Here is a 22,494-nt window from a genome sequence, read left to right on the forward strand (position 1 = left end):
TTTGTGTTAATTCTTAAAAGAGGGTAAAACTTACATAAATAAGAACACCAAGAACAGTAAACACAGATGTCCTATCTGCTAATAAGGATTTTTCTATGCTGACTTCATCATTTCGAAAGGCTCAACCTCAAAAATAACTTCCCGCAATTTTCCAACTACAACATAAAAAAATTCAAACCAAGAAAGACTTTTTCATTCCGTTCTGCTTCGATTTCTTACCACATTCCACATACAGATTTTCAATACAGGTTTTTGATCTCCTGATACAGATGTACAGATTTTTCTTCTGAAAAATGCAGATTTATATGTGGCAACCCTGCATAGATACTGTTTATTATTTTTTTCGGTTGAATAAGAAAAAAAATGCTGTTACGAACAAGGCATGTTTTTGTGAAATTAATTAAAAAGGATTTTGTATTCTAGTAGCAAAAATTACTTTGCTGATAAAGTATAACTTTCTGTGTTTTCAGCGCTGTCTAATTTATCTTCATAACAGAAAATGGTTGAATCATCGAGACAGTCAGACGAAGAAGTGCTGCTCATGAAATCCGCTTAGAACTCATCGTAGTCTCGTTTGAAACCGTTTTTAGGTTACACAATGAGAGTTGTCGATTGTTATATCTGAATTTTAAACTTGTCGACGTTTTCTCTCTATCTAAAGAAATTACTACCAAATAGTTCCCTCCCTACGACAAGCTCCGCTTACAGGTACAACAGAATTAAAATCATAAATACGATGGTTTGTGGTTGTTACGATGATCTTATTATCTAGGGCATTAACCAGAATTCCATCAAACCGAAATTCTTATCCTGGAACGATCGTCAACCGTCCTGAGATAAACGAAAATCTCTAAAACCAAAAAATGCACCAAGACATTGAACAGCCTAAATATTACTTTATTACTGAAAAACACTTTATACTTAACCATTCCATCATTCAGTTAATAAAAAAAATGGGACGCTGAAAATCATTCCGTAAAACTATCTTTTTAAATCTATCCATTTAGTGACATTCGACGCCTATTTCTTTGAAAACGTGGTAGATTTTCATTCAGCTCATCGACTCAAGGCTCTTTCCAGGTATCGGATTTCATCATCGGAATTCGGTCCACAAAAATAATACACATTATTATGAACGGTTGCACTTTTTTCGAAAACAACAAAAATACATTTGAAAGATAGTTTAATCGATAATTTGACAATAAAAATTTTAGTTTTTGATGTAAATCTGGAGCGATAGATTTGAACTCAAGCTGGCTGCCAATATGTTTCAATGTTATAGTCCATAATGACAGATATGTTTCTCCAAGACTGCTCAATATTTATTACAGGGCATGTAAAGCTCATACATGTCGGTGCAATGTTTGTGTATCTAAATCCCAGCTAAGATCGCTAAGTTGATTATCTCTTTGCTCAGAACAGAACATTGTCCTTCTGTCCGATACATACAGTTCGGTTTTCGGTCTTAGCCAGTATCTGTAAGATGCAATACTTCCGATAAATACATATATTTGCATAAAGAATAGATTTATAAGTACCTCAGTTTACAAATAATTGAATACTATCTTTTTCACTACAATTATATTTTAATATTCAAAAATGGTTTCTGTCAGATTTGTAAACAATAAAAATAAATAACAACACTAAAATAACCATAGTTACATTCAGAAAAGTTGCCAGTTTCGTCAAGTCTTCCTTGTCAGAATGGAGTAGATTAGAGTGACTATAATATAATATAATATAATATATTATATAATATATTATATATTATATAATATATGGTTATAGGCACTCTAGAGTAGATAAATGGGCCAAGGTAAATTGATCATCTCGTGAACCAAACAATGACGATCGTTTTGTATGGGACCTAGGGGTATTATTATTTGTATTTGGTACTACTTCCAGAAATAAAATGCACTACAAAAACGTGTAATAGGGTTGTCTACCCAAAGTTATAATGAAAACTGTAGATAGATGACCTCAGAAAAAGTGAGACTATTTACAATTATCGTAAATATCTCGAATTTCAAAGCGATGACCTATATATTTTTACACATCATTCGATTGCTAGTGATACCAGCTACAATTTTCGCCCAACTACCATTCTTGCACTGTTAAAAGAAAACCTAAAAAAATCGATGAACTTATAAGTATATATGAATTTTTCATTTTTGTTCACATGTTTGTTTATAACTCAAAAATTAAAGCGATGACATGATGACATTTTTCTACTCCAAAATATTGGAATCATTACCAGAAACAATGTATTGATGAACAAAATTAAATATCCGTTCAAAGAATCTCAAGAAATTTGGTACAAAAACAGAGAATTTAAATTATTGGAAAAATTTTGCAAAACAAAATCAAAACGAAACTTTTAAATTATATGACATATATTTTTTATTATTTTAGTTGAAAATTTATTTTGAACAAAATTTACAACAAAAAAACTGAAACTTGGATTTCACTGACAATCTTAAAAATTTTGGTAAATATACCTAAACTCTAAAAATAATTATATTTTTGTATTTGACAAAAGATTTAAACAATTTTTATGCACAACCCCCCACAACGCAATTGATAACTACTACAATTCTAATTTTGTTTTAGGTTTTCCGTAGAATCCTAGAAAAAAACGGTAGAAGATCGGAAATTTCAAAATTTTAAAATCATAAATCTTAAATTTTCAGCTATCCTAAACAACATCAATTATAATCGACAGAATATTATAATTTATTTTTCACAAACTTAGAATTATTCCGGAATGTACAGATTGCGAAAATTATTTGAATTTTCTATTTGTAAATTTCACTCGAAAATCTATCATATACTTGTTTTACAATTCAGAAAAAGTAGGATTACGAATTTAGCACAAAAAATCTCACGAAATTAAGTAGAACCTGTTTTTATCCACCTAGTGGTGTAATGATGCCATTCTCGTATCTCTCTTATTCTTATGTAAAAAATGAATGGCATTCTTCAAGCAATTTTGTTTGATTTTTTAAAAACATAAAGGCTAGTGCATGAACTAGTGTAACGTACAGAATGAAACAGTTCTCAGATCGGTTAGGCCATCTTTCTCAGTGAAGTGAGTTCCACTATTCCAGGTACTTCTGAAACTGGAATCGCCCCGAATATTGGCTTTGCAGCAGCCTTTGCGATTAGCACCAACAGGTTATCTACCTGCAGCTTACAGTTGTTTTCGTCTCGAAAAACAACCTCTCCGTTTGAATGCTTTTTACTGAATGAAACCCTTCACTGCCAATATTCTGGGATCATCTTTAATTGCGTAAAGCGGTAGGGGGATGAGTGGTGCCAGCCGGCCTTGGAAGTTATTTAGGAATTAACCTTGTTTGTGCTAGAGTACATAATCAATTTCATTATGTTTACGTTTCGGTTTAGCCTCGGCGGTTCATGTTGAACTGCAGGTGGCATAGCAGTTCAACATAAACTGCTATGCACTGACGAGTCTAAGACGAAACGTAAAGATAATGGTGAAAGTTTGATAATTTTCCATTTTGAAAAATCACCGGTTTCCATGAAATTTCCGAAATCGACAAAATTTTTTCAATTCCAAATATCTTAAAATTTGCCGAAACGATAAGATCTAGGTCATAAAAAAATTTTTTTTTGGAAAAAAATCATCGAAATCGGAATTTATTTTTTATATCAAATATCTTAGAATTACCTGAAACGAGATAACATCAGATCTCGACGCTCGATTTCGGTAATCTTAAAATTAAAAGTCCCAGAGAATCGATTTTTTTTCAAAAATAAAATCGAGATGACTCATGATCTCGACGTTCGGTGAGGAAGCGTAAGAAAGTCGAAATTAATCAATACACAGGTATAGAAAAATGCAATCGTTTGGTGAATCTGGAGGAGGTAACATTATCAAATAGATTAACAACCAACGTGAGTAAACTTCATCTTCCCGAATATGCACCTGAGTTAGTTTTAACACTCTTGAAGACAAAAATACCTTATTGTCATATGAAGCTAATAAATGTCTCACAGTGTAGTTATTAGAGTATTTTTCAATAAAAAAAACCAATGTTTAAACACAGTTTAAAATATAAAAAAAATATCTCCTCCGCCTTTTTTTATAAACATGTTCGAAAGTATCTTCTGTCAAATGCAAAAAACGGATTTTTTTTCGTTTGCCTCAATATTAGATACAACAGTTTAAAAATAATAATTTTTGAATTAGTTTTGCTCATAACTTCGGTTCAGAATGCGACATCATCAAAAAATTGGTTTTAACAATGTTCAAAAATACATAATACGAAAAGTGAAAAATGAAAATGCTACAGTAAAATGTTTGTTTTTTTAGGAACACCCTAAGTTGCTCTTCAAAAATGACTGTAACACTAAAACCGTTGGAGATACCACAATGGTGTCTTCAGAAAAGCTGCTCGATATAAGTTTATCTTCAATTCTGCCGAAGGATGCAGTCCTCTATCTCAACACATCCGCAAATAATTTTTGGACCACCTTCATAATAAGAGCCACCCTAATACCATGTACATCAAAATATGGCTTATTTTTCACTGATCATTTGGTTTGAAGACATCATAGCTCTAAAGTATAAGGTTAAGCCACAAATATTTTTGTCCCCCTAAATTGTGGATCCGGATCACTGTGCAATGCAATTAAACTCGTAAATTTTAAAATTTCCAATCGTCTACCTATTTTTTGAGATTCTACGGTAAACCTAAAACAAAATCAGAATTTTAGTAGTTATCAATTGCGTTTGGGTATTGCATAAAAATTGTTTAAATCTTTTGTGCAATACAAAAATATAATTATTTTTAGAGTTTATATATCTAAACTAGAATTTTTTAGACTGTCAGTGAAATCCAAGTTTCAGTTTTTTTTGTAAATTTTGTTCATAATAAATTTTTAACTAAAATAATAAAACAATATATGTCATATAATTTGAAAGATTCGTTTTGATTCTGTTTTGCAAATTTTTTCCAATATTAAAAATTCTCTGTATTTGTACCAAATTTTTTGAGATTCTTTGAACGGATATTTAATTTCGTTCATCAATACATTGTTTCTGGTAATGATTCCAAGATTTTGGAGTAGAAAAATATCATCATGTCATCGCTTTAATTTTCGAGTTATAAACAAACATGTGAAAAAAAATGAAAAATTCACATATATTTAGAAATTCATCGATTTTTTAGGTTTTCTTTTAATAGTGCAAGAATGGTAGTTGGGTGAAAATAGTAGCTGGTATCACTAGCAATCGAATGATGTGTAAAAATATATAGGTCATCGCTTTGAGTTTCGAGATATTTACGATCATTGTAAAAAGTCTCACTTTCTCTGAGGTCATTTATCTACAGTTTTCATTATAATTTCAGGGTAGACAACCCTAGTATTCGTTTTTTTATTCAGTGAATTTTATTTCTGGAAGTAGTACCTTTCCAATGGTGAACAAATATTGAAAATCGGTTGACTAACAATAAAGTTATGACTCGGTAAAGTTGAAATTCTCATTATCCTATTCGCGATGCAGGTGCCGCATAAATGCAGATAGGGCATATTTTGAGCTTGAAAAAAAACTTGGAAGGGGAAAAATCAAATTTTCATCAGTTTTTCCTAAGCGATCGTCAATAATGACATACATAAAATAATCTACAAACTTCACAAAATCCGAGGGTGTAAAATTTATCGAAATTGGTCAAGTAACAACTGAGCTATGATAGCTCAAAGTTTGGGTTCCAACTTTTTTTTAGGCTAGATATTGGAAGTGTTAAATAAGATAAAGTTGTTCACACAAATTTCGATACAACTGAACGACAATAAATTGTAGAAAAAACGGAACTATTCCAGATCGTTAATAATATGCATAAAACGATAATACTGTCAAAAAATAAATAGGTTGCGTTGAATATTACAACGAATTTCGTACATTGGATTAGCTTTAACCAATAGCATATAATCAAGTACTGCATATCATTACAATTATTATTCACGATAACGATATCATCGTAGCATGACTGCTTCAGGTATGGAATACTATATTCAGTTCGTAGTTACTCACCGTCTGGCTCACGGGGATCTTGGATGACCAGCCGGAGATGGTACCTTTGCGTGTTTCGGATGGTTGGCTTACCTCATCGAACACTTGGAAGCTTGGTTTTCTGAAAAAAAAACCAAAACAAATGTTAACCTTTACCCGGAAGTTGTAGTAGTTTGAAATCATGTAGTACCTGCTACACTCGTCGTATAATCCACCGTCAACCTGGAAGCTAGGATAGTGCTTGAACCGTGTCGATGTCGGTGATGCAGATCCGCTGCCGGATTCGATCCAATCGACATCAGCACCGAACATGATTACGGAGCTGTTTCGACAGGAGGGCACTTTCAGTGCATACTCTACACTACCATCGGGACCGATGAACGGGAGTTGTTTCCGGGCCAGGCGAGCCTTGACCGCTGCTATCAGATGATTACCATCCGGACGCTGGGCTGCGGTAGAACATACCACGTCTAAAACTAGTTTAGGGGAACTGATTTGTCCTAATACTGCGAGCACATCGAGCGCCCCCTGTAACAACAATCGTCGTGAAAGTGATGACCCAATAGCACGATGGCTGGTTTTACTCACGTGTCGGACTCGTTTTTTTCGATCGATCGCCGCTTCGGTGGCTCTCGATATTAGCGTGTTGATATCGAAGTACGTGCTAGGAAATGTCATTAGAGCAAACAGAACCATTTGCAATGCATTTTCACGGAACTAGAACAATAAGATAATGCATTAATCTCGTGACTAAGATTAGGTTTTAAGTTTCATCAGCATATGAAAATATAGAAGGTCTGAGAACGATACAGATTCATCACTCTTGTTTCTAGATGGTGCTAATATGTGTCATTTTTTTCATAAATTTGCACATATTTCCTTGTAATTCCAGAACCGGCAGTCGGATCCTAATGAAGTTCAAGATACCATAAGATCTTTTATCTTTTGAATTTAAGTTTGTGAAAATCGATTCAGCTATCTCTGAGAAAGTTGAGTGGCGTTATTTGTCACACACAGACATTTTGTGATCTCGACGAACTGAGTCGAATGGTATATGGTATAATCGGCAACCCAATTTTTACGACATCTCAAGCATCTCAAACTTAAAAAAACATTCTTAAGATTGCTCTAATTTTATTAAACAAGACGGTTGACATACAAGCCGGCGGTAGAGCCTAGTAAGGTGTCTTTGCATGTAGAAACAAGTTTGTTCTACAGACAGCAGTTCGCATCAAAAAAGTTGCAATTAACGGCAACAACAAATTGGAACAAATTCAACGATTCGGTTCATTTGAGATTCGAAACATGAAGCTTATTGGGGCTTTTTGATATTTTCATCCGATGAAATAAAGCATCTTCACCCGATTTGGCAATGAATAGATTCTGTTGAATTTTTGATTGCATCAGCCCCGCCGCAGTGACTGTAACCTTCAAATGACGCAATTATTAAAAAAAAGCATTATTTCATTCAGCATCAGAGCGACTATCGATATCCGGAAGTTTGATGAAAATAGATCAGTTTTACTTGTAAACAGTGTATCGTTTAGAATTTTAAACGGTACATATTAAATTCATTCTCGAAATTCGAGTTTTATTACGATTATCACCAAATTTACAGTGAGTTAAAAGAAATTAAAACAAGTTTTGACATCAATCATTTAATTGTTTTCGTCTTTGTATCCGAATGCGCGAACCTTGGCTGCACGACCTCAGAATCAACATTTTTTGCATATAAATATTTTCCTTTCCTAATTACTTTATTATGGGCTAGTATTTTTCTGTTAAGCTCTAGAACGTCCTCCGTGGTAGGGCATGACACCAAATCCGGCCAGAAGATCATCAAACCGTCACCTTCAGAAGATTGAAACGCCTCTCTTAGTAGCACCCTTTTAAATGCACCTGTCCATCCATGATGCTTGCGATGGCGAAAGGTATACTCCACATTCTGCAAGTACAAATCGTTTGCCAAACTAAGAAATTTTCGACAAACTTCGACATCTTCTGTGTCCGTTTGTTTCGGGGAACCTTCGGACAGTGATATCACAATGGCCGCTGAGACCTGGCTTTGATCGATCAAACCTTTCAAAGAAAAAAACACTATTGTCTATTACACAATAACGACATAATCTCGTTTCGATCGTCCGGCACTGGCCTTCACACACACAGCACTGGTTTTCAGCGCTTTCGCAGCAAATCCAAAGTACTCGGAAGGTTGAAACGGTAATGGCTGCAGTCGCTTGAGCGAAGAGAGGTCATACAAAGCACTAAGTGCAAGTCAATAATCAGAAACATTTAGTGTTTTATTATGTGCAATATTTCTGGCCAGGCTTAAATAACGAATTATATTTGCTTTGAACATCTCCGAAAAGCTATGATTTTCAATATCCCACATTTTTGATGATGTTCAAAGTGAAAACTACGATTTTTCACAAAAAAAATCCGCCATTTTGTTGCTGTAAAACCTTCCCAAAGCAACAAACTATGGAAAGGAAAACGTTGCGGTCTGGTTTTTGTATGTAGAAGTGTGTGCAAAATTGGAAAAAATGGCGCAATAGTAAATCGTACTTTTTATTTTATAATTTATTATAATAAAACATTTCAAGAATGTTTTGTCAAGTTTTTAAGTCAATCGAAGCAGAAGTCTTGTGCCTGTGCGCCAAGCTCTTACTTCTTCGCAGCATGAGATAAACAAAGATAAAGGCCCATAACTTGCTGAGTTGTTTTCCGATAGGCTTTAAAATTTCAAAGATTATTTTTGAAATGTTTAACTATAAGAAAATACAAAGAAAATGGTTTTTGAGAAATGTTAGACCCTATCCGCCCCTTAAAGGTTTAAATTTAGTCCTAAGTAACCGGTATGGAAACTGTGATAAAGCTATTCCCCAAGTAGCAATCCGCAACTAGTTCTGATACGACAAAGTCCAAACTATGTTGCAACAAGAGCACGAATATGTTTTACTGGTTAAAACATGGTGACAGCAATGTTTCATCATAACATAACTAGTTACGAAATAGTTATTTAGGTTTCCAATAATAACATCTTTGTGTCATATTGAATTAAATATAATTTATAAGCTATCGTTACTTAATCCAAACATATCTTTAATCACAACAATGCTTCTAGCTACTAGTTGAAAATAAGTTTATTTGACTTCAATAGTAGCAACCCGAAACTAGTTTTGATATCACTTAACCCAACTGTGTTGCAACAAGAGCACGAACATGTTTTTATGTTATACTGATTAAAACAAGGTGACTGCAGTGTTTCTTTATAACGTAAACATTGAACTAACTATCATTTGTAAGTTATCGTTACTTGATTCTAACATATCTTTAATCACAGCTATGCTTTTAGGTACTAGTTGAAAAAAGGTTTATTTTCCGTTGCGAAACCATTATAAATACATAAGCGTATATGTAAATCGTTACTGTGAATTGATGTAGTAATAACTTAGATATTATAAGATTATAACATATAATTTCTTCATTGATTCAGATAGTTATCGGTAGGTTTTCCCAACGTTATGATAACGAAAATGCAAACAAAACAACCTTTGTTGGCTTGAATATGGTGAACACAATATGGAGTCTCAAGAAGTGTATGAAACATAAATAAAACCAGGATATTACTTGTTTTAAAACTACTTTTTGCCGAAAATAGTGAAAGGCAGAATAGTCATTTTTGTTCTATGCACTGTCATAAACACGAAGAAAATAATATAGGGATTGAACATCGATTGTGATAATATCATAGTTCTCATGATATATGAATTTAAAATGATGAGAAATCACTCTACTTGGAATAATTTTGAGCATTATGAACATAGTGTTAATTTGCTGTTTATTTTTTATATCTTTATAAACAGATTTTGATTGAAGGCGCATAAAAAACAGTTAAGTAAAATTTAATTCCGCTCGACAGTTTCAAAATCGTTGTGAAATTTGTACCTTGTATCAAGTTTGTGATTTAAAGTACTCTTCTGCTTTTTTATTGATGATAGAAAAGTGTTCTGTATTCATTCAATGTTTATAATGTCGATTGTGACTAAATTTCAACTAGTTTACTTGAAAACAAGTTATTTTCAAGTTATGAAAAGATAAGTTCTTTCAGTATGGCATTACAACGTAACGACAACTTATTTTTAACCGACATAGAAACTAGTAGAAACTGCGCTTTTTGAGTCATGCAAGTGGTTAGATGTTAGTAACAATCACTCAAATATCTGGTTGCAAACTAGTCACAAACAAGCTAGCGTAACAAAAATTGTTACTTGGGTCATTATTCTGGCCAGCTTTGGTAAGATCTTCCGATTGCATTCACCATAACATATATTATGAAGTATGACATACTTTTGAAATAAATACTGTCTAAATAATGTAATGCATATTATACTTAGGTCCAAGGATGGCTTTTATCGTATCAAACAACGCTCACCAGCAACTCTTCACACGATTGAATCAGTGTCATCAAAGAGAGACGGATATCATCGCAACAACAAAAAAACCGGCATGGCTCATTTAACATAGCATGGACACCAGTGCGAGAGCGAATTTCTCTCGATGACATTTCTGAGAATCAAAGGTTAGCACGCTGCTGTGGGGATCCTCTCTGAAGCAACAAACGGTCGCTTATTCGTGTTTTGCGATCCGATTCTATATATATGCAGTAGATTATTGCGATAGAATTGTCAACTTGCGATTCTCTCTTGGGAAATTCCACACAGCAACGATCATTATCAGACTGTAAATTTTTTTTAAGGGCCGTGAAATACTCAGAGTATGAAGTGGAACGAAGAAATGTAGCAAAATTGCATTGAGAGACTCGAGTTCTTGTAGCATCTTCTACCGGATTGAAAATGTTGTATACAATATATGTAGATAGCAATAAAGCAGCTTCTGTCAAATTTTCGGCAATCACCAACACTGCTTAGATCTGTTTCATTTTTATAGCTTCGCGTAAGCCTAGCTTGCGTATGAAGATTGCAGAAAAACTATAAAACTGCAACATAATAAAATCGTTTTTATTGTTTTCCTCTTATCCCTCTCATATAATTCAGATTACGCACTAGTACGAGGGTTGTTACATATGTATTTAGCCTACAAGCATTATATTTTATCGGAAATGGTTTTATTGTTTGCATACGCTTGAACTAATTTTCATAACATTTTTTTCACTCTTCTTGAAGTACCCTTAAAACATGGCCATTTAACGCTTCAACAGCTGCTTCAGGAGTATAGAATCGCTCTCCACGCAGTTTATTCTTCACGGAAGGAAACAAATAGAAGTCGTTAGGTGCCAAGTCAGGACTATTCGGCTGGTGGCCCGTCAATTCGACGGTTTGGGTGCTCAAATATTTGGTTGTTTGAGACATTATCGTGGTGAAGAATGATTTTACGTCAATCAGTCATTTTACATCAATATTTAAAAAGCAAGAAATTGAATTTTCAAAGGAATTTGTTGATGGGCCTAAGTTAATTTTAGTAAAGGGGTCCATGGCCCAAAATAATTTGGGAACCCCTGCTCTGAAGCAACGAAAGGCGATATGTCCGTTTATACCCAAAAAACAAGCCACCATTTTCTTTTAAGTGCTTCGAGCGCAAACAACTTTTGTTGGATTTGGTTCTTCTTGCAACATTCATTCAGTCGACTGCAGTTTAGCTTCGGGCTCATATGAGTAAATCTATGTTGCGTCACCTGTGTAGATGTTATACACAAAATTTGAAGCTCCACGATTGAATATTTTTCAGCATTTTTTTACACCAATTGTCACGAATCTTTTTTGAGCGATTGTCAAATTATGTGAGATTCAACGAGAACAAATTTTTTTCACGGCCTAATGTTCATGCAAAATAACATAAAAGCTTTTTACACTAATGTTCAAGGCTGCCTCCATTTCACGGTACGTCACATGGTGTTCTTCTATTATCAGATTTTTTCACAGTATCGACTGTGACTGTGACCACGATTGAAATCGTTATACCAGTGTTTTACAGTCGCAAGGAATGGTGCTACACTGCCAAAAGTCGAACTAAGTTGAATGAAGCACTCTTCTTGATAATCTATTACGAAAATCGTAATAAATCATTGCACGAAAATGTTAACGATTCAATTCCATTTTTTGGCTGTGGTAAAATTTTCAACTCACTGTAAACAAAACAAATAGCACTTGAATGACAGAATGTTCTGAAAATGGTTAATGGTTAATGGTTGAATGGATAAAAATTGTCTAACATTGTGGAAACGCGAAATCCTTCGGGCAACATTTAGTGTAGTCGAGGCTAAATACATAAGTAACAACCTCGGACTTTGATGTACCGAATTTCACGAATTTTATTACTATACATTTAGTTTTGCAGCGGTATTGATTCCTACATGTATTTTTATGTTTCGACTCGTTTGTTTGATTTGTTGATTTGTTTTGTTGATATTTGTTAATTGCACCTAATACGTAACCAAGGTTACGGTAATTAATAAACGAATGATAACAGTTCATCGGTCCAAGTAACCAGTTTCTGAAAAATTTTGAGCGAACTCATTTTGACATTACGAGTTACTGAAGGGTACTAAAATTCACGACACAGTTTTGATGGACGAGTGATAGATAGTGTCGTCGGTTATAGCTTCATTATATAAAATTACACAAGCGTTAGAGCAAATTCAGCAGCTGCAAGATTCATATGGGTGGTCTATAATGTAAATGAAACTGAAACAGACGTATCCCCAGCAATCCGTTTTAGTTTTATTTATTCGACCAGTTCTACTGTCAAATTTAAAACTGGTATACATTGCCGTTCTATTTTTTTTATATTTGAAACACAGATAAAACGCTGCTGGGGCTGCCAGTTTATTTTGTTATAATTTCTAGATTTAAATTTTAAAACTGACATAAATTATGCAACTAGAACTAGAACACTCCTGAATATGCCCTTACAAGTAGTACAACCGATTGGGTTACGGTACCAGCAATCATCTTAGCTCCCTTTTCATCTCATATAGGAAAACCATTAGCTAGAGTGAGATTTGCCATCTCATGGCGTTTTCGTTTTTAATTTGCATGAATAAACGAACAAAAATGACGAAAACATAAACAGTAACCATTGACTACAATAAACGATTCCATTGCACAGAGCTACACCAAACTTTTGATGAGTGCTACTCCAGTGGTATCGGTGCAGAAAAAGTGTAGCACTGGTGTAGTGCAATTGGTAAAAACGAACGGTTTAAGTGCAGCACCGGTGTAGTGCAATTTAAAAACGAAAACGACATCAGTTTAGTCCATTGCATTGCTTCAAAGGATAAGATGCAAAAGGTGCGATCTCTTCGCACATTCGCGTCACAACAACAGAAGTATTGCACATTTTTCCGGACCGAAGCAATTTGCAATTGCAGTAATGAATAATTTCGGGACTGATAAGACTCCATTCACCACACTGTGGATCGGTCTGTTTGCAGTTTAAATTAATGAACAAGTTGTATCAACAAATTACTATGAAGAAATTATAAGAAAAAAACCTACCTTCGAACTTTTGGCATGCAGAAAATCATCGGACAGCAATCGTTGCACAATCGCGGCCGTCGGTAACCGTTGCATCAAGGCCTTGGCGACGGTGTTACTGCCGGGACCGCCCTGTCGGCACAGACCGATCATAATCTGATTTATGCGGTCTTCCAGGTTCTCCAGCGGAAGGCGCGACACCAGATTGACCATCATTCGTACCTTGTCCTCGATGACATCCGGATTCCGCTCCGAGGAGAGTAACGTTCGCAGTAACGATTCCAGATACGGTTGAACCTTGGCCAGATTGTCGGACGATTTAAGAGATTCCTCGATGGCACAGAAACCTTGAGAACGCACTCGCCAGTCCTGTAATGGAAGTCATCACTTGCTTACATAACTGAACACCCTGGTTGGCAGTCCCACCCATGTAAAACGATGCAGTGACATGCATAGCGAATGTGCAGAACATAAATTAACACCAATAAACGTTACGAGAAAGGGTGTGTGGGTGGGTGTCAAGAATTTCCACTCGCGACAGGAAGCGATTAATTTGGCTCACATTTCTCATTTCAACTTCTCGATTCGTGCTGTAACTGAGTTTCGTCCTGATGGACTATTATTTTGCCGTACTCGCTATCTGGTAGAAAATCTAAAACGTAGAGCTTCACTCGAGCATAACTTCTCTCACAAACACACGAAGTGATGATTTAGTTTAAAGTTTTCCATGCATGAGCTTTAAGGATTAAGAATAGTAAAAAGAGCTACCGTTTATCCTACGAGCACAATGAATCAAACGACTGCTTCCAACTGCAACTGGGACGGCTCAATTGCGTTGAACAGAACGTTCGGTACGCCGGACTGCAGATTCGAGACTGTCGATTGGGAAAACCCCAGCCAATGTAAAAGCTTGCGTCCTCATTGGCCTCCAGCCGGGTTTTCCAATTCGACCCGATGGCGACCAATGGTAGTGGCCAGCCTAGAGGGCAATGTCTTCGCAGGAAAGAAAGTAGCAAACGAATGAAATTGATTTACTTTGTTGACACTGTTTCTAGTCTAGCGACGGTTGGTTCGGCTGGTTGGGCTGGTAGGAGTGATACCAATACTAAGTAGATCAGTTTTAATGACCGGGTGCCAGATAAGGACTTCGCCACCACTAGGCAACGCGAGGCTCGAATTCTGAACACGTCGCATTCGACGGTATTGTAGAAATAGGGATGGAAAATGAGATGGATGTAGGCAAATCGCATACAGTTATTCAGGCTTACACGGTGGGGGGGGGGGGGGGGTTGGTGAATGAGTACCTAGGGAAGGTGTGTGTCGTAATTGTTGTTGTCACGCACGCGATTTGGCGTTCGACATATTTTTTGATTTTTTGGCTATGTTCTAGATTTGTTTTTGCGTGCAGTGGTGTTTATTTTTTTGCTACCAGCAGAATGAGGTGAAGTTCTTTGGGTTGATGGAATCGAGTTCATTTATTATCGTAATGCTTTAGAGTTTCAATTGCATGTTGTTTGTTTGACTTTTGCGAATCGATAACTGGTGTATCTTTTTAAATTGAACTGAAGAATTTGATTTTTTTGCGAATCTATTAGAAGCATTTACTAATTCAATCTTATGCTGTCTCATATGCAATCGGGCACTGATCAAATTTCTGTAGGGTAGAGTGTACCAAAGCGTTATCTTCTAATTTAAATCGGCGACAATTCAACACGGAAAGAAATCCGTTACTGCGGTCATGATTAGAAAATCACGAAACCAATAATTTAAACTTCTCATGAAATCATGGGCAATAACCCTTTTGCGATGAAAATTAATCATGGTTCGAAAATGCGTTACTTTTAAAGCTCGTAACTCCAATTTTCTACCCGGATATCAATTTGAATGTTTACTTGATTCTGAAGCATATTCATTTAACAATCGTGATAGAAAATTGACAACAAAAAGATAATGAACCGAAAATTGACATCATAAAGCTTGCTTCATTTAGAATTGGAACAAACTTTTGCTCATATTGTGGCGCTCCTGGTGGACGGATTTGGAAGTTCTTGTGACGCTCATGGTGGACGGATTTGGAAGTTCTTGGCGCCCACGTGTCAACTTCACGTATGATTTTTGACATTCCGCAAATCGACTGTACTTTGTAAACAATCAACATGGAAGCCGAAAGAAGGGAAAAAATTGTGCACAGTTATTTGGAAAATCCATTGTGGTCTGCATCTAGGCTAGGTAAACAGCAGAAATTGCCCAGAAATACCGTAAATCGTCGGAGTGGAACTGTCGACCGGAAACTGCGTGGTAAGATTTTGAAGACGATTAAGAGGAATCCTAATCTGTCGGACCGTGATTTGGCCAGAAAATTCGGTGCTGCCCATAGTACCGTGAGGAGAACTCGACTCCGGGAAGGAATCAAGTCGTATCGAGCTAGCAAACAGCCAAATCATACCATAAAATAGAATAGTGTGGTCAAAATTCGTGCTCGGAAACTATATGACTAGGTGCTGACCAAGTTCGACGGGTGTCTTCTGATGGATGATGAAACCTATGTCAAGACTGACTTCGGGCAAATCCCAGGTCAAAAATTTTACTTGGAAACGGCTCGGGGGGATGTTCCAGCCAAATTTAAATTTGTTTTTTGCCGACAAATTTGCAAGAAAATTTATGATTTGGCAGGGCATTTGCAGCTTTGGCAAAAAACACGAAAGTTTCCGTTAAAAATAAGACAATAACATCGAAACTATACCAAAAAGAGTGTCTCCGAAAACGAATTTTGCCGTTCATTCGATCCCACGACCATCCCGTAATGTCTTGACCAGATTTGGCAAGCTGTCATTACAGCAAAGTCGTTCAAGGATGGTATGCAGAGAAAGGGGTCCAGTTTGTTCCGAAAAACCTTAACCCACCCAACTGCCCCCAGTTCCGCCCACTTGAGAAATACTGGGCAATCATGAAGAGGAGACTCAAGGCAAAGGGAAAGGTTGTCAAAGACATCAATCAGATGACGACCTGGTGGAATAAGATAGCTAAAACGATGGACGAAGAAGGTATGCGCCGCCTAATGAGCCGTGTGACACGAAAAATTCGAGAATTCCTTCGAAACCGTGACGAATAATTTTACATTTGTATAAAAAAAGATCTTGAATTCAATAATAAATAACTGAAATACAGGCAACTGTCTTTGTTCCAATTCTATCTGAAGCAAGCTTTACATTTTGTTTGAATGTATTTTTACATATTTGATGTGACCATTGTTGTTAGATTACTATTCCTAGAGCTAACGTAAACCAAAAAATAAATTCGATTATGAATTTGGAACACCGCCTAACGAAAATCAGAAAAATTTGTTTCATAGATATAACAACACAAGCTGTATTGATTCACCTAAATATTTTAAATAAGATGATTTTGCAAACGATGTTTTGAAATCATAAAAGGTATTTGCAAGAATTCGACATAGAATTTCTTTTTAGGAGACTTTTTTCATGCAGTTCGTTTAAGTGTTTAAATTCTGAAACACAAAATCAAAACTGGAGCAATGATCGCCAATAAATACGTTATTTTAGTATTCGTCGTCGTTTTTCGAAAAAAAAAATATTTTAATTGTTAATGATTCTGATTAAAACAAGTTCGTTGTGCTTTTCACTGTTTTGCTATTCAAATGCACATCTTTTGCGACATTAGTTAAAATCTTTTGCGACATTAGTTGAAATCATCATATACAAAACATAACGCTTGAATTTATGTTGCAAAAATTACCATCGTAGCAGAAACACGCCTGAAGTTATACCCAACAAGGTCAAGTGCGTAACATTAAAAGACGTTACAGTGGGGTCTCGTACAACGCGGATTCGGTTTTGCCGGTATTCGTTGTTGCCGGATTCGTTATTGCCGGATAACCGCGATAAACGGGACCCAGAGCATATGGGATTTCGACTGATTGGGGCTGTGAACGGTTATCTCGCTTCGGTCGACAGATAGAGCCACACAATCTTCGGCAAACTTGTTGTAGATACTTAGACCAACAATTTAGTGTAGTTTGACAGACAATTAATTAAGAACTGCTCCGCTGGGGGCGCTTTGAAAAATGCATTCGCTTAACACAGACAAAACGATTTGAGCTTCAAGTAACTCGCAAATTATTGTATTTTGAAAAATGCGGGAATTCAAAGTTTGCCGAACAGCAAAAGTATTAACTTGGACTTACTCCAACAGATGTATCTAGTGTGCTTGAATACAAATATAAACTATCAGAATTATGTTTATTTATTCTGTGATATCTCTAAAACCTGATGGTATAGATTGGCGGTGTTTTCGGAAAGAAAGTAGAGGAGGTAAAAACAGATTAAATAGTGTGAACAGTTGTAAAAAATTTTCCCACTTGGTGAGGCTGGTGTGCAATTCTGGGTTGGAAATTCCTGTAATCTTGATTTATTTTGATTTATTAGGATCGTTTTTTCGAGGGTTTACAAACTGGTTAGAAGATTGAAAAAAGCTTGTGTGTGATAATTTAAGAGCGGTGTATCTTCCTGGACATTGCTAGGGATATCAAAAAGTATTGGATAATGTGAACAGTAGAAAGGTATTTTTTGGGAAAATTATATTTGTTTGTTTCGTGATTTATACTAGTTGACGGTAGAGATTTCTTCTACAATGCTTGTGTAGGAATTAATAGCTGTCTAGTCGCGGACAAATTTGACAATAAATATGATAACTTTTATGGGATTTCTCAAGTTTCGCAATATGCGGTTTCTATATAGTTTTCTAAATTTTTCGGTTTGATTCTTTCTTTCGTTTCATTTGGTTGTGTTAGAGACGTGAATATATAATTGATTCCTATAAATACGTTGTTGCTAACTTTATATCCAGTAGAAATCAAGCAGATAGGGAATTTTGGGTGCGTGAAAAAAAACTGGAATGGGAAAAATCAAATTTTCATTGGTTTTCCTTTACCAATCGTCTGCTACAAAGTTTTTTAATCAAATTACGAACTTCACAAAATTCGAGGGTGTAAAATTTATTGAGATTCGTTGAATAACAGCTGAGCTATGACAGCTCGAAGTTACCGCTCCAACTTTTTTCAGGCTTGGTATTTGGAGTGCTCATAATGTAGCTAATGCACGTGATTTAAAAAATTTGCAGCCTTTGAATCTCCCAGTACACTACCGGAGCAATAAAAAAGGCTGGATGACTCGTAGAAAAAAATTGATTTCAAGAATTGCTTTGATTCCATTCAATCAGTTTTAGTTCAAATTAAGTCAACAACGTTGAAAAATTGCTGGAAAAAACTACTTCCATTTTTTTTGGAGCCTGGTACACAAATCGATGATATTGAGAATGAAAGAATAATTTCTGAAATTAAGGATTTCGGTGGAAAGATGGGTGCTGAACATCTTTCTCGTGAGGAAATTGATAACATCATCGCTGATAAATTGATTACGGCAGAAAAAATTGTCACTGATGTTGATCCAGATACAGATGATATAGACGATATTATTATTCCACAACCAAGCGCTGAAGAAATCAACTCAAAAATTTTGCAACTCAACGAATTGGAGAACTTTTGTTCTTTGGATAACAACATCGAACAACGAGAACAAATGCAACACATCCTTATACAATCTAATACACAACTAAAGAAGTTATTGATTGAATGGAATTTGAATAATATCTTCATTTTCGACTATTTTTGATACTATTTGTTATTTCAATAAATTCAACCTTCCACAACAATTTCTAAAACTAACATTAGCCAATGATTTTAAATTAATTAATCCTTTCAAAGATCTGGGTAATACCAAATTCCCACAGAAAAAGCTCGATTATTTTCTCCAATTGATGCGGTCTCAATAGAATGGTTTTGTATGCATCAAAATAATTCGTAAATTCTTTCTATCGCAAACGCTCTACAGTATTCGACCATATCGCTTCCCGAAAGGTTTTCAAACGGAATTCGACCGTAGAGAATTTGAGAGTTAGAGGCGATATTCCTCGCCAAGTTTTTCGCACCGTCGGCGCTGGAAAAAACTCGGCCAGGAATATCGGTGGCAATCAAATGGATTTTATCCCGGATCCGGGATTCCAATACATACACACGCCGGCAGCTCAGTCACCGCCGATGAGGAAAAAACGTCCCGGATAGTCCCGGATGGTCCCGCCCCGGTCGTCCCGGATAGTCCCGGATGGTCCCGCCCCGGTCGTCCCGGTATAGTGCGAACAGGCTATAACTGGATATCCACCGCGTCGAAGCCATTCAGAATAAACTTCTTCGGTTTGCTTTTCGTAGTTTCCCTTGCAGTGATCCCTGCAAACTTTCCAGCTATCAGGAGTGTTATAAATTTATCGATTTTTACTTTTTATCAGTTCACAGAAATGTGTTTACGTTTACGTAGCAGCTTTTGTTACAATCTCGAATTGGTTATCCGCACTTGTTAAAAAAACTGAATTTAGAGGTTTACTGCCTGATGAAGAGTGTGACTATGAAATTTTCGCTCCATTGGGCATTTCCCTGTTCAATAAAGAAGGTTTAATTCAAATAAAAAATATAATGAAACAATATGAGCAATATATGTCACATTTAATGTACTTAACATTATATACAATAACAGTTTAAATTCTGTCTCTCCTTCATCAACTCATTCAAAAACTGATCGATAAGATCACTCTCATAAACAAGTATGGTATTCAGTTACATAAGTTCACATTGTAGATACAATAAGAACTGTTTCATCAATCATTCAATAGGTATTGGAACCCTCAAACTTCTCGAAGAAACCATCTTAATAATTCAACATGATTTTGAGTTGCTGAATTGCACACTAGAGTCAGCCATGCGAGAAATTTGAATTACTCAATTACACCATTTGATCTGTTTTGACCTCCGGAACATTCTTTCCGAAAACACCGACACCACCGAAAGTAAAATATTCGCGATATTTCATGTTCAAACTGTTTTCCTATTGTGAACATATGAATTATTTCATGCTCTTTTTAAAGCGCTCCTGGCGGAGCAGTCAGTTGTCAGTCAAACTATACTAAATTGTTGGTCTAAGTATCTACAACAAGTTGGCCGAAGATTGTATAGCTCTATATGTCGACCGAAGCGAAATAATCGTTCACAGCCCCAATCAGTCGATATCCCATATGCTCTGGGTCCCGTTTATCGCGGATTCGCTTTTCACGCCTCCGGTGTACCGCGTTATACGAGTATTTTGATTTCTAAGCCTAGCGTTTGAGTTGCATAAACTACTAGAACAAAGCACTATGCGTTTCCTTCTAACAGAACTTGATGGGGACGCATGGTCGACTGTTATTTATTTTTTAGATGATCCCACCTCATACCCCTACAAAGGTGTGAGCAGAACGAGTTATCTAAATGATAATTAATATTTTTGCACATATCTTAACCAGTAAACAAAAGAAAACGATCTGATTAATCTAGCAGGTATTGATTCTTCTTCAAAAGAACGACTGACCACAAAATAACATTCAAATATTTCGGATTTACTATCCAGGGTTTATCAAGAAAATTTTCAACTCGGGAAGACCAGTACCAGTATCAGACAGTAATTCATCTGGCCCTTCCCGCCGGACCCGTTCATCGCTACACACATCAGCTACGATGGAGTAACGAGACTGCGGATGAGCAGAGCCAAGCCCAATTCCATCAATAACAGTCGATCCCAATTAGTTTCCTGAATCTATTCCTTAAATTACTAATCAAACCTTGCGATCAAGGTCAAGAGCAAACTTAACACACCGAATGCTAAGGCTCTTCGGCCAGTCCTGTTCGCTTTCCAAATAGTCACTACCTGCTTCGAGCGTGAGGCTCAAACGTTTGTAGACTGCTCATTATTTTTAACTCTCAAACAAACTAAAAATCCATCATCATCATACCGAACATAGTAACTTAATACGTCTCACAATAATTTATATAAACAAAAAAAAATACAATCTTCGTAATACGTAAAAAAAAATAAAAAATCTAAAAAAATTGAACTAACTAACTAAATATTTGCTTACAAAGCGGACTTTATGTGTGAAATACACAACTTTTTTAACTACACCAATGTCGCCGCGCGCTTGATTTCTCTTGGCATCGAATTGAAAAAACTCAAATCATAAAAGGTATTTGCAAGAATTCGACATAGAATTTCTTTTTAGGAGACTTTTTTCATGCAGTTCGTTTAAGTGTTTAAATTCTGAAACACAAAATCAAAACTGGAGCAATGATCGCCAATAAATACGTTATTTTAGTATTCGTCGTCGTTTTTCGAAAAAAAAAATATTTTAATTGTTAATGATTCTGATTAAAACAAGTTCGTTGTGCTTTTCACTGTTTTGCTATTCAAATGCACATCTTTTGCGACATTAGTTAAAATCTTTTGCGACATTAGTTGAAATCATCATATACAAAACATAACGCTTGAATTTATGTTGCAAAAATTACCATCGTAGCAGAAACACGCCTGAAGTTATACCCAACAAGGTCAAGTGCGTAACATTAAAAGACGTTACAGTGGGGTCTCGTACAACGCGGATTCGGTTTTGCCGGTATTCGTTGTTGCCGGATTCGTTATTGCCGGATAACCGCGATAAACGGGACCCAGAGCATATGGGATTTCGACTGATTGGGGCTGTGAACGGTTATCTCGCTTCGGTCGACAGATAGAGCCACACAATCTTCGGCAAACTTGTTGTAGATACTTAGACCAACAATTTAGTGTAGTTTGACAGACAATTAATTAAGAACTGCTCCGCTGGGGGCGCTTTGAAAAATGCATTCGCTTAACACAGACAAAACGATTTGAGCTTCAAGTAACTCGCAAATTATTGTATTTTGAAAAATGCGGGAATTCAAAGTTTGCCGAACAGCAAAAGTATTAACTTGGACTTACTCCAACAGATGTATCTAGTGTGCTTGAATACAAATATAAACTATCAGAATTATGTTTATTTATTCTGTGA

The 22,494-nt window shown here is 35.8% G+C and overlaps 1 protein-coding gene across 1 annotated transcript in view; it reads right to left on the reverse strand.

The window, feature by feature from the left end:
• Window positions 1-22,494, reverse strand: part of LOC131432070 (uncharacterized) — a 77,347-nt gene that overhangs the window by 29,505 nt on the left and 25,348 nt on the right. Inside the window, exons 2-5 of the mRNA XM_058598121.1 lie at window positions 13,552-13,899; window positions 6,623-6,751; window positions 6,225-6,562; window positions 6,056-6,155 (exon numbers count right to left, since the gene is read on the reverse strand). Of these exons, the coding sequence (XP_058454104.1) occupies window positions 6,056-6,155; window positions 6,225-6,562; window positions 6,623-6,751; window positions 13,552-13,899 (915 nt within the window). The remainder of the gene's footprint in view (window positions 1-6,055; window positions 6,156-6,224; window positions 6,563-6,622; window positions 6,752-13,551; window positions 13,900-22,494) is intronic.

The sequence above is a fragment of the Malaya genurostris genome, chromosome 2, assembly GCF_030247185.1.
Source record: "Malaya genurostris strain Urasoe2022 chromosome 2, Malgen_1.1, whole genome shotgun sequence".
Lineage (NCBI taxonomy): Eukaryota > Metazoa > Arthropoda > Insecta > Diptera > Culicidae > Malaya > Malaya genurostris.